The 16,421-nt window shown below is 28.2% G+C and overlaps 1 protein-coding gene across 1 annotated transcript in view; it reads right to left on the reverse strand.

The window, feature by feature from the left end:
• The window catches only part of LOC119607021 (sushi, von Willebrand factor type A, EGF and pentraxin domain-containing protein 1), a 42,519-nt gene extending 26,669 nt beyond the window's left edge, over positions 1 to 15,850 (reverse strand). Inside the window, 2 exon segments of the mRNA XM_037960724.1 lie at positions 5,266 to 5,478; positions 15,655 to 15,850. Of these exon segments, the coding sequence (XP_037816652.1) occupies positions 5,266 to 5,377 (112 nt within the window). The 5' untranslated portion in view covers positions 5,378 to 5,478; positions 15,655 to 15,850.
• Positions 15,851 to 16,421: the final 571 nt, after the last annotated feature.

Below are 16,421 nucleotides of genomic sequence, written 5' to 3' on the forward strand. Positions count from 1 at the left end.
AGTCTAGTCTAGTCTCTAGTCTATCATAGTATGTCTATAGTCTAGCTATAGTCTAGTCTATAGGTCTAGTCTATAGTCTAGTCTATAGTCTAGTCTATAGTCTAGTCTATAGTCTAGCTATAGTCTAGTCATAGTCTAGTCTATAGTCTAGTCTATAGTCTAGTCTATAGTCTAGTCTATAGTCTAGTCTATCTAGTCTAGTCTATAGTCTAGTCTATAGTCTAGTCTATAGTCTAGTCTATAGTCTAGTCTATAGTCTAGTCTATAGTCTAGTCTATAGTCTAGTCTATAGTCTAGTCTATAGCCTAGTCTATAGTCTAGTCTATAGTCTAGTCTATAGTCTAGTCTATAGTCTAGTCTATAGTCTAGTCTATAGTCTAGTCTATAGTCTAGTATAGTCTAGTCTATAGTCTAGTCTATAGTCTAGTCTATAGTCTAGTCTAGTCTATAGTCTAGTCTATAGTCTAGTCTATAGTCTAGTCTATAGTCTAGTCTATAGTCTAGTCTATAGTCTAGTCTATAGTCTAGTCTATAGTCTAGTCTATAGTCTAGTCTATAGTCTAGTCTATAGTCTAGTCTATAGTCTAGTCTATAGTCTAGTCTATAGTCTAGTCTATAGTCTAGTCTATAGTCTAGTCTATAGTCTAGTCTATAGTCTAGTCTATAGTCTAGTCTATAGTCTAGTCTATAGTCTAGTCTATAGTCTAGTCTATAGTCTAGTCTATGTCTAGTCTATAGTCTAGTCTATAGTCTAGTCTATAGTCTAGTCTATAGTCTAGTCTATAGTCTAGTCTATAGTCTAGTCTATAGTCTAGTCTATAGTCTAGTCTATAGTCTAGTCTATAGTCTAGTCTATAGTCTAGTCTATAGTCTTGTCTATAGTCTAGTCTATAGTCTAGTCTATAGTCTAGTCTTAGTCTATGTCCTAGTCTATAGTCTAGTCTATAGTCCAGTCCATAGTCTATAGTCTAGCCTATAAGCTAGTCTATAGTCAATTCTATAGTCTAGTCTATAGTCTAGTCTATAGTCTAGTCTATAGTCTAGTCTATAGTCTAGTCTATAGTCTAGTCTATAGTCTAGTCTATAGTCTAGTCTATAGTCTAGTCTATAGTCTAGTCTATAGTCTAGTCTATAGTCTAGTCTATAGTCTAGTCTATAGTCTAATCTATAGTCTAGTCTATAGTCTAGTCTATAGTCTAGTCTATAGTCCAGTCCATAGTCTATAGTCTAGCCTATAAGCTAGTCTGTAGTCTAGTCTAGTCTATAGTCTAGTCTATATTCTAGTCTATAGTCTAGTCTCTAGTCTAATCTATAGTTTAGTCTATATTCTAGTCTATAGTCTAGTTTATAGTATAGTCTATAGTCTAGTCTATATTATAATCTAATCTACAGTCTAGTCTATATTATAATCTAATCTACAGTTTAGTCTATAGTTTATTCTGGAGTCTAGTCTATAGTATAATCTACAGTCTAGTCTATAGTCTAGTTTATACTCTAGTCTACACTTTTGTTCATAGTCTAGTCTCTACCTAGAACTTTATATAAATGATCTGGGATTTTCTTACAAGTAAATCGAGAAACTCTTTTGTAGAAAAAATCATTAAAAACTACTCCACCATACTGCGTTATAAATTCATACAATATTAAAGAGAAAAATTATAAAAGAATAAAAAAATAAAAAAATGTTTTAATCAACTGGTTTAAACCATTAAAAACAAGACAACTACAACAACAAAAACAATATAAAACTAATAATAATAATATTAATATATAAAGAGTGTAGATTGTATGTTTTGTGAGTTCCATTGCATGTTTTATTTAAACAACTTCTACAAATCAACAAACAATCAAACAAACTTGTATATTTATTCACTTATTTAGTTACTTACATACATGAATTTACTTACATACATATTTACACATGTAAGTAGAAAAATATACATTGGATACGCCAACAACAAAATATAAATGAATTACCAGCAACAACAACAACAAGTGTTGCAAGTGGTTAGCATTAAAAAAATAAACATCAGCAGCAACAGAAAAATAAAAAACCGTTAAAAAAATCTAGTTGGTTTAGTTTAAGAAAAAACTTAACTCGCGTAGAATTTTAAAAAAATTTATAAACTTTTATACATACACATGTATCTATAGCAAATAAATGAAATGAAAGAAAAAACATTAAAAAAATATACAACTCTATATAGATACAAAAATAAAATTTATTTTATTTTAACTGCTAAAAGGAGAAAAAAGTTGATCAGACTTGTTTCCCTTGGGGAAGTAGTAAGCATGTAGTAAATATTTTATATATTTTTATGGCTATAAGCAGAAATCATGGCAAATGTATTAAATTTAAATATAATTATTTTTTAAAATATAATTTTTTTTTTATTTAAAATGTAAAAACTCAATGGAGGGTGTAAGAAATGTGAAAAGTAAACACCTGTATTACGGTATTTTTTTCAATTTTCTTTTATTTACATGCTTATATGTAAATACATAATTATGCATATATCGGTATCTTTATACAAATTTATATAATCATAAGTAAGAGTTAAATATGTTTGATTGATTGATTTGTAATCTAATATATTGTGTACGTCTGTGTACTACATACAGGTACAACTTAACAGTCTCATTATAATTAAATGAATTTTCTTTTTTGTTTTGTTCATTAAAAATGTATTAATAATTTATAAAGACTGAGTTTGAGGCAACTGGAGAATGGTTAATAAATTTCCTGTACCATTATCACAGAAACAAATTGGCTGAAGTAGTTTTAGTTAATAACAGGTTATATGAGGGAGTTCCCGATATTCACTCTGACACAGTAATATAGTCTTTAATATTGCCTATTATATAGTATAAAGTCTAGTCTATAGTTAACTCTAAAGTCTGGCTTGAAATTAAGTTTAAAGTCTAGTTAAAGTTTGAGGCAACTGGAGAATGGTTAATAAATTTCCTGTACCATTATCACAGAAACAAATTGGCTGAAGTAGTTTTAGTTAATAACAGGTTATATGAGGGAGTTCCCGATATTCACTCTGACACAGTAATATAGTCTTTAATATTGCCTATTATATAGTATAAAGTCTAGTCTATAGTTAACTCTAAAGTCTGGCTTGAAATTAAGTTTAAAGTCTAGTATAAAAACTAACCGAAAGTACAGTATAAAGGCTTGTCTAATGATTAGTCGAAAGTTTAGGCCGTGTATAAAACCTAGTCTACAACTGGTACAAGGTCTACTTTTAAGTCTAGACCAAAGTCTAGTCTAAAGTATAGTCGAAAGTCATGCCTAAAGTCTAGTCTAAACTCTAGTTTAAAGTCTAGTCTAAAATTTTGTCTAAAGTCTAATTTAAATCCAGTGTAAATCCTATTCAATAACTAGTCTAAATTCTAGTCTATAGTGTAGTCCAGAGTCCAAAATCTATTATAAAGTCCGGTAGAAAGTCTAGTTGAAAGTCTAATCTAATTTAAAGGGTAATCTAAAGTCTCTAGTCTATAGTTTAGTCTATAGTCCAGTCCATAGTCTAGTATATAGTCTAGTATATAGTTTAGTCTATAGTATAGTCTATAGTATAGTCTATAGTATAGTCTATAGTATAGTATATAGTATAGTCTATAGTCTAGTCTATAGTCTAGTCTATAGTCTAGTCTATAGTCTCGTCTATAGTCTAGTCTATAGTCTAGTCTATAGTCTAGTCTATAGTCTAGTCTATAGTCTAGTCTAGTCTATAGTATATAGTCTAGTCTATAGTCTAGTCTATAGTATATAGTCTAGTCTATAGTCTAGTCTATAGTCTAGTCTATAGTCTAGTCTATAGTCTAGTCTATAGTCTAGTCTATAGTCTAGTCTATAGTCTAGTCTATAGTCTAGTCTATAGTATATAGTCTAGTCTATAGTCCAGTCTATAGTCTAGTCTATAGTCTAGTCTATAGTCCTAGTCTATAGTCTAGTCTATAGTCTAGTCTATAGTCTAGTCTATAGTCTAGTCTATAGTCTAGTCTATAGTCTAGTCTATAGTCTAGTCTATAGTCTAGTCTATAGTCTAGTCTAGTCTAGTCTATAGTCTAGTCTATAGTCTAGTCTATAGTCTAGTCTATAGTCTAGTCTATAGTCTAGTCTATAGTCTAGTCTATAGTCTAGTCTATAGTCTAGTCTATAGTCTAGTCTATAGTCTAGTCTATAGTCTAGTCTAGTCTAGTCTATAGTCTAGTCTATAGTCTAGTCTATAGTCTAGTCTATAGTCTAGTCTATAGTCTAGTCTATCGTCTAGTCTATAGTCTAGTCTATAGTCTAGTCTATAGTCTAGTCTATCGTCTAGTCTATAGTCTAGTCTATAGTCTAGTCTATAGTCTAGTCTATAGTCTAGTCTATAGTCTAGTCTATAGTCTAGTCTATAGTCTAGTCTATAGTCTAGTCTATAGTCTAGTCTATAGTCTAGTCTATAGTCTAGTCTATAGTCTAGTCTATAGTCTAGTCTGTAGTCTAGTCTATAGTCTAGTCTATAGTCTAGTCTATAGTCTAGTCTATAGTCTAGTCTATAGTCTAGTCTATAGTCTAGTCTATAGTCTAGTCTATAGTCTAGTCTATAGTCTAGTCTATAGTCTAGTCTATAGTCTAGTCTATAGTCTAGTCTATAGTCTAGTCTATAGTCTAGTCTATAGTTTAGTCTATAGTCTAGTCTATAGTCTAGTCTATAGTCTAGTATATAGTCTAGTCTATAGTCTAGTCTATAGTCTAGTATATAGTCTAGTCTATAGTCTAGTCTATAGTCTAGTCTATAGTCTAGTCTATAGTCTAGTCTATAGTCTAGTCTATAGTCTAGTCTATAGTCTAGTCTATAGTCTAGTCTATAGTCTAATCTTGCCTTAAGCTTAGTCCACTGTCTACTATATATTCCAGTTGTTATTCTTTTGTCTGGCTTATGATCTAGTTTGTAGTCTTTGCTTATTTTTATCTATATCAACTTTGGAAACTGCAGTTTGCTTCATCTTCCTCCTTACTCTCTAAAATAATGTGTGCTACTATATTTTTATGTATATGGGTGCATTTATGAAAGTACCGAATGTTTTTTTTTTTTTTGTACATATTGCACACTTTTGAGACTGTATGTATGTATTTTCAAATATTTATTATGATTTGTTGTTGTTGTTATGTTATTTTTGCCATATTTTATGTGCAAGTATTATTAGTTTGTAGTTAATTTAATGATTTTTTTTTCGTTTATGAGTATTGAATAAAAAGCAAACAGCACTTACCATTTGGACATGAAAAAACATCATCAGCAGCTTTTACTTTACAGACGAATATTAAAACTATACATATGAAAGCGGACAGCCATTTTAAACTGGCCGCCGTCAAGCCTCCCATGATCACAGTTTCTTAAAAAAACACAATTTGAAACCTTTACTTTATTTTGTTGTTGTTGTATATAAATGTTTTCTATTTGCAATTGAACAATTGTAATATAACTGGAAAGAGATAACAAAAAAAATTAAATTGAATAAAAGAAAATAAACATTTCAAAAACTAGACTTAACAAGTTTGGTTATAATTATTAAAAATAAATTTTGGATTTGTAATTTAATATTTATGTATATTTATTATTTTGCTGTTTATAGTTATTCACTGTGTGCTCAACAGTTTTTGTTTTGTTTTATTTTAATTGTTTAAGGAACTTAAATTTCTCATCTAAATCTAAGTCAAACGCGAAGGCTAAACAACTGTTAAACAATAGAATTTACATTTTGTAATACATTTTTTATTTACACACATTTATAGTTTTACAATACATACGTGTTAATAAATACATGTGTATAATTTTTTTTGTTAGAATTTTTGTTTTTATATCATGTTTCCAAAACAATAGCGAAATTGAAATGTTTTTAAATAAAATTCTGCCTAATTTGGTTAAATGATATTAAGTTTGCAGTTAAAAAGAGTGTTAGGGTAATGCAGTTTATTTTTCAACATTTAATAAGAACTTATAACAAACAATAATAACATTTTCTTAATGTCAAAAAGTAATTAAGAAAACCAACAAATTAACATTTTTTTCTACAAAAACAAATGATGAGGGTTTTGTTAAAACTCAGCCAATGTTGCCATACACTTAATTGTTGAGTCTTCCATAAACGTGGGAATTAAATGTCACACCTTTAGATTAGACTCCTATACACCATATAAAAACAAACATACACACAGACATACAGATACTTGCACATACTTGAAACCACTTGTAAACAAATGTACTCATATTACCATTATAAAAACACCAACCAACAGTCTATCTAACAATTTGTCTATTGGTCTTTCTAACATTAGTGAAACAGAAAAAACAAATCAACAAACAAAACTATTTTGATGAGTTTGATTATCATCATCACCATCGCAATGATGATGATGTTATTGTGACTGCCTTCAAAGTAAATTTTTAGAAGCAAGCAAACATTTCTACATACAATAGTGTGTGTATGTAGTATGAGTATCTGTGTAATATTTGTATTTTCTCTGTCAATAAATGTTGTGTGTGTTTTTTTTTTGTATCTGCTGTTCATACACTTTCATATGAACTTTCACTTTAACATTAACCAAGTACCTGTATTTAAACATGTGTTTGTATACCAAGTTTTTTTTTGTAGTTTTTGGTATGAATTTTTTTTTTAATTTTTTTTTGTCTTAATTTAAAGTTGGGTTTTGTGTGAACATGTTCAGCTTGGCTTTTGGACAATCATTTTATTATAAGCAGAAAAAAAGCTGCGTTCACATTATTGAAATATTTGACAAATCAAAGATTTTCAATTTAGTAATCATCATAGCTTCACTTCAATTTCATTTTAAAAAATGTTTCTTCTAATCGATTTGTTTTTAAACAAACTTTTGCTTGCCAAAAACTTTTGGGCTTTTACTTTTTTCCTTTAAATATTTGTTAAGTGTGAATGCAGTTGAAGTTTCCCTGCTTTTGCCTGCTTATACATATTTTGCCTTTTCTTTATTACAACCAAGAAAAAATCTTTTTTTTTTCAAAAATGCCAAACATTTTGCTGTTTCTCGTTTTATTGTTGTTTGTTTTGTATCCGAAATACTAGTGATTTTTTGTTTGTTGAAAATTAAACTGGTTTCTGGTTGATTGTAGTTTCAATTGAAATTCGGCTTTTTCATATTTTTAGGAATTTTCGTTAACCACCACCACAATGACAAAAGCTGGTATGTTAGTTTATTATATGATTTGCACTAAGAAGAGAGTTGAAGGCAATTCACTATAGACTAGACTATAGACTAGACTATAGACTAGACTATAGACTAGACTATAGACTAGACTATAGACTAGACTATAGACTAGACTATAGACTAGACTATAGACTAGACTATAGACTAGACTATAGACTAGACTATAGACTAGACTATAGACTAGACTATAGACTAGACTATAGACTAGACTATAGACTAGACTATAGACTAGACTATAGACTAGACTATAGACTAGACTATAGACTAGACTATAGACTAGACTATAGATTAGACTATAGACTAGACTATAGACTAGACTATAGACTAGACTATAGACTAGACTATAGACTAGACTATAGACTAGACTATAGACTAGACTATAGACTAGACTATAGACTAGACTATAGACTAGACTATAGACTAGACTATAGACTAGACTATAGACTAGACTATAGACTAGACTATAGACTAGACTAGAGACTAGACTATAGACTAGACTATAGATTCGACTATAGACTAGACTATAGACTAGACAATAGACTAGACTATAGACTAGACTATAGACTAGACTATAGACTAGACTATAGACTAGACTATAGACTAGATAGAGAGTAGACTATAGATTCGACTATAGACTAGACTATAGACTAGACAATAGACTAGACTATAGACTAGACTAGATAGAGACTAGATTATAGACTAGACTATAGATTCGACTATAGACTAGACTATAGACTAGACTATAGACTAGACTATAGACTAGACAATAGACTAGACTATAGACTAGAATATAGACTAGACTATAGACTAGACTATAGACTAGACTATAGACTAGACTATAGACTAGACTATAGACTAGACTATAGACTAGACTATAGACTAGACTACAGACTAGACTATAGACTAGACTATAGACTAGACTATAGACTAGACTATAGACTAGACTATAGACTAGACTATAGACTAGACTATAGACTAGACTATAGACTAGACTATAGACTAGACTATAGACTAGACTATGGACTAGACTATAGACTAGACTATAGACTAGACTATAGACTAGACTATAGACTAGACTATAGACTAGAATATAGACTAGACTATAGACTAGACTATAGACTAGACTATAGACTAGACTATAGACTAGACTATAGACTAGACTATAGACTAGACTATAGACTAGACTATAGACTAGACTATAGACCAGACTATAGACCAGACTATAGACTAGACTATAGACTAGACTATAGACTAGACTATAGGCTAGACTATAGACTAGACTAAAGACTAGACTATAGACTAGACTATAGACTAGACTATAGACTAGACTATAGACTAGACTATAGACTAGACTATAGACTAGACTATAGACTAGACTATAGACTAGACTATAGACTAGACTATAGACTAGACTATAGACTAGACTATAGACTAGACTATTAACTAGTCCGTAATACAGATAAGGCTGTTTCCTGTACAATAAACAATTCTGTGGTCTCGATTATAGATTAAATTCTCTATGTTTTTTTCTTCATTGGGTGTGAAAATGTTGTTTTTTTGTCTAAGTAATTAAAAGGAAATTATAAGTTTATATCATAATTTATACACCTCTAGCTTAAATTAAACTGTATATTTTTTTTTGAAACTGAAACTGAAATTGATGTTGAATCATCTATGAAGGCCACACGAGATCATCATCAGCAACAACTTTATTTTAAAAAAAAAGGTAATAATAAGTGGCCATATAAAAAAAAAACAACAAAAAAATTAAATTGGGTTAATAATATTTTTCACATTATGAACTTTTTACACCTTTTTTTTCTTGACACAAACCAAATTAAATTAAAACACGAAATATAAATTACCAACACATTACCAAAGGTGTAATGAAATATTAGGAAAAAAGTTTTAAAAAAAGCAGGAGGCTGTAATAATTATAATGAAATCTTTAAATTATACAGTTTTTTTGTTGTTTAGATTAGCAACATTAATATTGACACACTGTTGATACTTTAGGAAAAAAAAACAACATAGCAAAACAAAAGACTTAAGACACAAACTGCTATGTATGCCTGCAGTTTTTTTAAACATTTGCTTGATTTTTAATTTAATATTTATAATATTAAAATCTAAAATTTTTATTTAAAAAATGACTAAGAGTCTGCTAGTTTTTTAAATTAAAGTTGTTTAACTGGTTTTGTTTCAATTCGTCAAAAATACCACTTTTTTTGCCAGCTACAAGCGTAAGTGCCTTTTTTTTTAACTCGCTGTTGAAATGTTTTAAAGATCTTGCTTACTTAGCAAGATCAATAAGAAAATAAGTTTCAAACCAAACTCAGCTTTTAACCACAGCTGCCTTTAATAAATACAAACACTTGTGCTGACATTTTGCTGAAATCATTGTTGAATTATTTCGATTATTAACTATTAATGTTGGTTTTGTTGTTGTTTTTGTCTTGGTTTTCTTTGTTAAAGCTAAACTAAAAACTGAAAGCATAAACTGGAATGTTTTGTTGTTTCAATTCTGTATTTTATTTATTGTATGAAGTATTTGGAAGGGTGTTAAAAACTAGTTTTTTTTATATTTTAATAAATTATATTTTTTTGTATAAATTGTATTGGTTTTTATTAAATAAATCGATCAAAAATTCAGTTAAAATTATGAAAAGTGAACAAATTATAACAATCTTTAAACGGATATATGACCTAGACTGTTTTTTCTAAGAGTTTAAAGTTAAAAAATTTGTTGAGAAAAATATATAAAATTACTTCTAGATGAAATCATTCATTTGGTATTTTTATGCAATTTTTTTTCTTAAATTGACATTGACACACTAAGGCGCATTTTGTGTGAAATTTTTTAAAAAAATATTGCAAATTAGAACTTTGACTAAAAGTTGTTGGAAATGTATTTATCTAAAGTCAAATTTCTATTCCAGTTTTATACTGAATGAAGGAATCACTTAGATGTTAAGAATAAATGTCAAGTTTGGCGTTGTTTGAATGAAATCATAATTGTTTTGAAATCTTTGATATTGATTTTTTATAATTTGCTATATATTTTTTAAAATTTTTATCTTTTTCAAAAACGAAAAATTTTAGTTAAATATAGAAAGTAGTTTTAGTAATATAGTTACAAAAACCCAAAATTCTTATTTTTTTCTCATGGGAATTTTTCTTTCTTTACCTCTTCTTCTAATAATATTTGGTGATGAAAGTTAAATTTATTTTAACTGACAAAAAAAAAAAAAAAAAAAACATTTCTAACACAATCAAACAAACAACTAAAATATATTTAAACATTTCCAAACGATTAGATACATGAGAATTAAAACAGTGGGTGGTAAAAGTGAAACCTATACAGAAGAAAAATTCTTAAAAAAAGAAAATAAATAAGAAAATACCTTAAATCAGGCATGAAAAATTTAAAACTTTAGTACTTTTTAATAAAAAGTACTTTTTATTAAATGTCGCGACATATATATGAAGTATATTGGGATTAGTCCAAAGGCTAGTCAAAAGAATAGTTCATAGACATAATAATCAATAGACTATTCCGTAGACTAGCCATAGATCAGTTAATAGACTACTCCAGAGACTAGGCAATAGACTAATACATAGACTTCATAATAGACTGCATTATAGACTAGTTCGTGGACTAGTTAATATACTACTTAATTTGTTAGTCAATAGACTATAGACTAGTCAACATACTGATCTATAGACTTGTCCAAAGACTAGTCAGTAGACTTGTCCCAAGATTAGTTTATACACTAGTCAATAGAGTAGTCTATGGACTAGTTAACAGACAAATCCATAGAATAATAAATAGACTAAATATTAGGCTATTCCAGAGACTAGTCCACAGATTTGTACATATACATGTCCGTGGACAACATAATAGACTAGTCCGTAGAGTACCCAATAGACTAGACATAGACTATACAATAGACTATACAATAGGCTAGTCAATAGATGATTACAAAGACTATTATATATACTAGTCGATAGGTTATAGACTAGTCCAATGGAATAATAATTAGACCAGTTAATAGACTAATCAATAGGCTAGTGAACGGACTTGTCCCTAAACTAGTCACTACACTAGTCCTGTCTTAAGAGTAGTCTATAGACTAGTCAGTAGACTTGTCCCAAGATTAGTCAAATGTGTAGTCAATGGACTAGTCAATAGAGAAGTATATGGACTAGTCAATTGAGGAGTCTATGAGCTAGTCAATAGACTAGTCAATAGACTAAACCATAGACTGTTCCTAGACTTGCCATAGACGAGCTAATATACTAATCTAGAGACTAGTCCATAGACTAGACAATAGAGTAGTCTATAGACTAGGCAATAGAGTAATCCATAGACATTTCCCTGGACGAAATAGTAGACTAGTCAATAGACTACTCAATAGGCTAGTCTAGAGACTAGCCCATAGACTATTCCATAAACTAGTCGATAGATTAGTCCATAGACCCCATAATCTGGTCAATAGCTTATAGACTAGTCAATAAAAAAGTCCGTGTACTATATATAATAGACTAGTCCGTATACCTGTTAATAGACTATTCCAGAGACTTGACAATAGAATAGACTAGATAATATACTGCTCAATAGGCTAGTCCATAGACTAGTCAATAGAGTAGTCTATGGAACAGTCATTAGACAAATCCAAAGAATAGTCCATAGACTAACCATAAACTAGTTAATTGTTTAGACTAGTCCATTGACTTGTACATTGACTGGACAATAGACTAGTCTATAAACTAGAAAATAGGCTTATCCGTAGACATGTCCGTAATAGACTAGTCCAATCCATAGTCTGATCAATAAACTAGTCCCATTGTATGGTCAATAGACTAGTGCATAGACTAGTCTATTGATTAGTCAATAGACCAGATCATAGACTAATCAATAGACCAGATCATAGACTAATCAATAGTCCCTAAACCAGTTCATAAATTAGACTACCCACTGTCTATTCAATAGACTAGTGCTTAGACTATCCAATAGATTAGTCCACAGACTAGTAAATAGGCCGGTTTACGGGCTTGCTTGTAACCTAGCCAATAGAAAAAAAGCTGAAAAGTACCGCTAAAAAAGTACTTATTTTGACAAAAGTTAGTACCATTTCGAAGTATGAATATTCCAATTTAAAATAAATAAAACTATAAAAAGAGAAACTAAATTAACAGAGAGTATTAAAAAAATGTCTTTAAACTTTTAACACACACTGTACCACCATAAAGGTACTATAAACCTTTTGTTTAACTGCTGCTCGTTTATTAACTTAAACATCTAGTAAAAGTAGTTATTAAAAATGGGAATATTTGTTGGTCTTGAGACTAATTTAACTTAAAGTGAAATCATGCTTCAATCAATTTTTCAATCAGTTTTTATTTTTCACTTTCTGAACAATTGTATTTTATTAAAGCAATTATATCGCAGTTAAAGGCAGCTTTTTGTTTATTGTTAAATATTAAGCAGACATTAATAAAAAAAATAAATAAATATTTTATAAATGACAAGTAAAAGTGTTACACGCCCGCCCGCTATTGTTCTTTAAGAAAAGAAAAAAACGAAATTTTTATTGATAAAAGAAATCTGAAGTAAAACTAATTTTGAAAATTTTAACAAATTTTAACATTATTTATGGAAAGCACAAAAAAAAGAGGACAAATTGGTTAAGTCCATTTAGAATTTTTAAGCTATTTGTGCTAAAAAGACATTTTTTGTTAATTCATTAAATATTTTTGTGATAATAACTGAATTTGAATTTTTGAATTTGTTAAATGAAGCTTTATTATTAATTTTATACCCATGACTCACTATTTAAATTAGAGGTTTTTAGCAAGAATTTTAAATGAAATTTGTTTATATTAAAATAGAGAGAAATTTATATTTATGCATAATATTAAATAAATATTTTGTTTGCACAAAATATTCATTTGATTACTAAAGTTTAACTTAAGTAGTTGAGGTCATAATTGAAATTCTTAATATTATAAATTGTTAAAGTTATTTTTAAGTTAGAACTTTGAAATTAATAATGCAGGTTTTTTTATAAACAAAAAAAATATAGACATATTAATATGTAGTTGTTTTTTTTTTAATATGTTTATTTTCCAACAATAATTTATGTTTATTATGAGAATATTTTGTGTTTGTCATGCAAATAATGACAGTTTGAAATGTCAATGGAGTATGCAATAGTCATGCTAAAATTTCCTCATTTTAAATATTAAACATTGAGCAATAAAAGTTTAGACAAGTTTTTAGCTTTTAAAATAAAATATCTTTTAGATTAAACATTACAAATCAGCTTCTAAGAAGTCAATTTTCCTTTAAAGGTTTCTAAAGTTTAAATTAAAGAAGTTTAATTAATTAAAAACAAAAATTTTATGAACTACTTACTAAACTACATCCAAGAAGTGAAATTTTCATTAAATAAAGAGTTTTGCTTTCGACTTTAAAATATTTAATACAAAAAGAGTAAAACGTTTTAAAAAGATGAGAAATTTATAAGTTGAATTGAATTACTTTTAAAACATGAGGAATAAATCCTCTTTTACATGATTTTCAAACAAATAATTGATGCAATTAAACACTTTATTGAAAAAGTTAACATTTTCAATGAAAAGTTTTATTGACAAGCAATTCTATTTTAATAAAGTCAGCGAAAAGAAGAATTCAATTTGTATACAATCCTTATGATCTTCATACTGAAAGTAATTGTTTCAATTACAAAAGTAATTATACATACGTTTACAAGTTTGATGTAACTTTTTTATAAACAATTGTCAATTGTAGTAAAAACAACATTGCTACAATTAAAAACTACATTGATTCAATTAAGTAATTTACAAATACATGAATGAAGTAAACACAACATTGATACAATTAAATACAACATTGATACAATTAACAATCGTACGAATGCAGTAATTGATTTAATATAGAGAGTATTTGAAGTGAATCTTCATGTTTTAGTTAAAGTTTGAGAATCAATTTGTTTTTTGAGGAAATTTTAATAATTAAATGAGGTGTATACAACTAAGCCCGTAGAGATCCTAGAAATTTACTTCTATTTTAATAAAGGATGACTTTGATTCTTAAATTTTACTTTCAGCGAATAATTATTATCAAGATTTCTTTAATTATTTGATAATTTTGACAACAGTGTTTTAGAAATAATCTTAAAAATTGTTCTATAAAGTTTTTATAGTTCTTGTTTGCCTAAAAAGAAGTAAAAATAGTTTTACCAGATAACTTAATTTAACAAAAATTCCAGAAATTTTTTTCTTTATGAAAAGAAATCTTTAATATTCAAGCTTTAGCTTTAAGCCACTCCCTTTAGAAGAAAAAAAAACCCGAACACATATAAAGAATGATGTCAAACTAAATTTGAGCATTTCGGAGACCAAAATCTAACAAAAAAAAAAACTAATATAGAAAAAATAAACCAAATTATGCTAATTAAATAAATAAATTTTTCAAAAAAAAAAAAAAATCATTAAAAACTCATATTTAAAAGTTTAAAGCTGCTGCTTTCTTTAAACGTGTGAGTAGAGTTCTATGAAAACATAGCAAACGAAAGACTTAAGCAACAAACTTGTTCTTAAAACACTTGGATTTGGAAATTTTTGTTACGAATTATGTTTTTTTCTCTTCTTTTTTTTCTAAACTAATGGTTTAGTAGTATTTGAAATTTATTTAGAAACTTTTTGTTGTTAACTTAGTATGTTGTTGTTGTTGTAATTTTTTACATTTGTATGCAGTTTTTTCTTCATGTTGTTGTTTTTGTTTCATTTTCTGTGTTAAATATATTGCCGTTTTATTTTACCAGTTTCTTTACTATTCCTCTTACTGTATATTATCTCTTAGTATTTTAGTTTTTGTGGCAACGTGTGTATTGTTTTCTTTTTTTTTTTGTGTGTTTCTTCTGACAATTGTTCTCTATACCTGACTGCAACTGCAGCATTAACAGGCAAAAGTAAGAAGCAGTAGAAGTAAAAAAACATAAATTCCAAGCAACACTTGTTGAATTTACATTACAATTGTTGTTGTTTTAGTAGTTGTTGTTATCTGTTGTGGCTTTTAGTTAAACATTTTTTTCCTTTTGCAAAATGGAGTTGCATTTTGTTGCATATATAATTTCTTTTCTAGCTTAAGCCATCAATTGCATTAATATCCAGAAACTAAACTTATAACTTTAAGGAAAATGTATATAAAAAACAAACAATTTCTTTGAAAACGTCCCACAGTTAATAACTATAACAGCAGTTTATAATTTTTAAAAATTTCTTTAATATTTTTTTAATTAATTACTCCAACTTTGTTTATTTTAATATTCTTTTTGTTTTATTAACAAATGGTTTTTAATCCTTTTTTTAATTCTTTAATTTTCACTCACAATTTTTTTCTTTTTTTTACACTTTAAACTCTCTATATTACACTCTCTTCGTTTTATTTTATCAATTCTTTAATTAAATTAAAAAAGTATATTTTTTTAAATTAAAACAAAAACTATAAAAAAAGTTTTTGTTTTCTTTTTTTAAACCGTTTACTGTACCGTACCACACGAAGGCCAAACACTCACTAAAACTTGCTTCAATAAAAATCTTTGAAGCTACACTTCACACAAGACCCGTGTATGTTATCGTGTTGCCAAAGTGGTATGGACAAGTTAACAGATATAGAAAAGAAAAAAAAACAAAATGCCAAAAACACCAACAAACAACAAAACCAACAAACAGCAACTTTAAGTACCAGTAGATCCACGAAAGAAGAAAAAAATTAAGCACAAACACTTATACCAATATAGCCAGAAAACACACATAGTTAAATACACACACACACACTCTTAAACACCATTACTCTCTTATGTTATTTATGCATTATTTACATACTTGTACACAGTTAAAGTTTTTTAAAGCTGGTTAATGGAATGTCTTTTTTTCTTTCTTAACGTTTTTTTGTTGCTTTTACCAACCCGGCCTGTTATACAAATCGTATGTATTAAGTACCTTCTATATGTGTTTTTGTCTTTACTACTAATTCAATACACGCTCCTCTCTACGAATAAACGTACGTGCATCTGAGGCAACAGGTAATCAACGACTAAAGCTGTGTTTGCTTCTTGTGTTTTAACGGCGATCATCAAATATCTTGAGATTGTCT

The sequence above is a fragment of the Lucilia sericata genome, unplaced genomic scaffold (genome assembly GCF_015586225.1).
Source record: "Lucilia sericata isolate MDLA Ls3-8-SP2 unplaced genomic scaffold, ASM1558622v1 Contig000645F_arrow, whole genome shotgun sequence".
In the NCBI taxonomy this organism is placed as follows: domain Eukaryota; kingdom Metazoa; phylum Arthropoda; class Insecta; order Diptera; family Calliphoridae; genus Lucilia; species Lucilia sericata.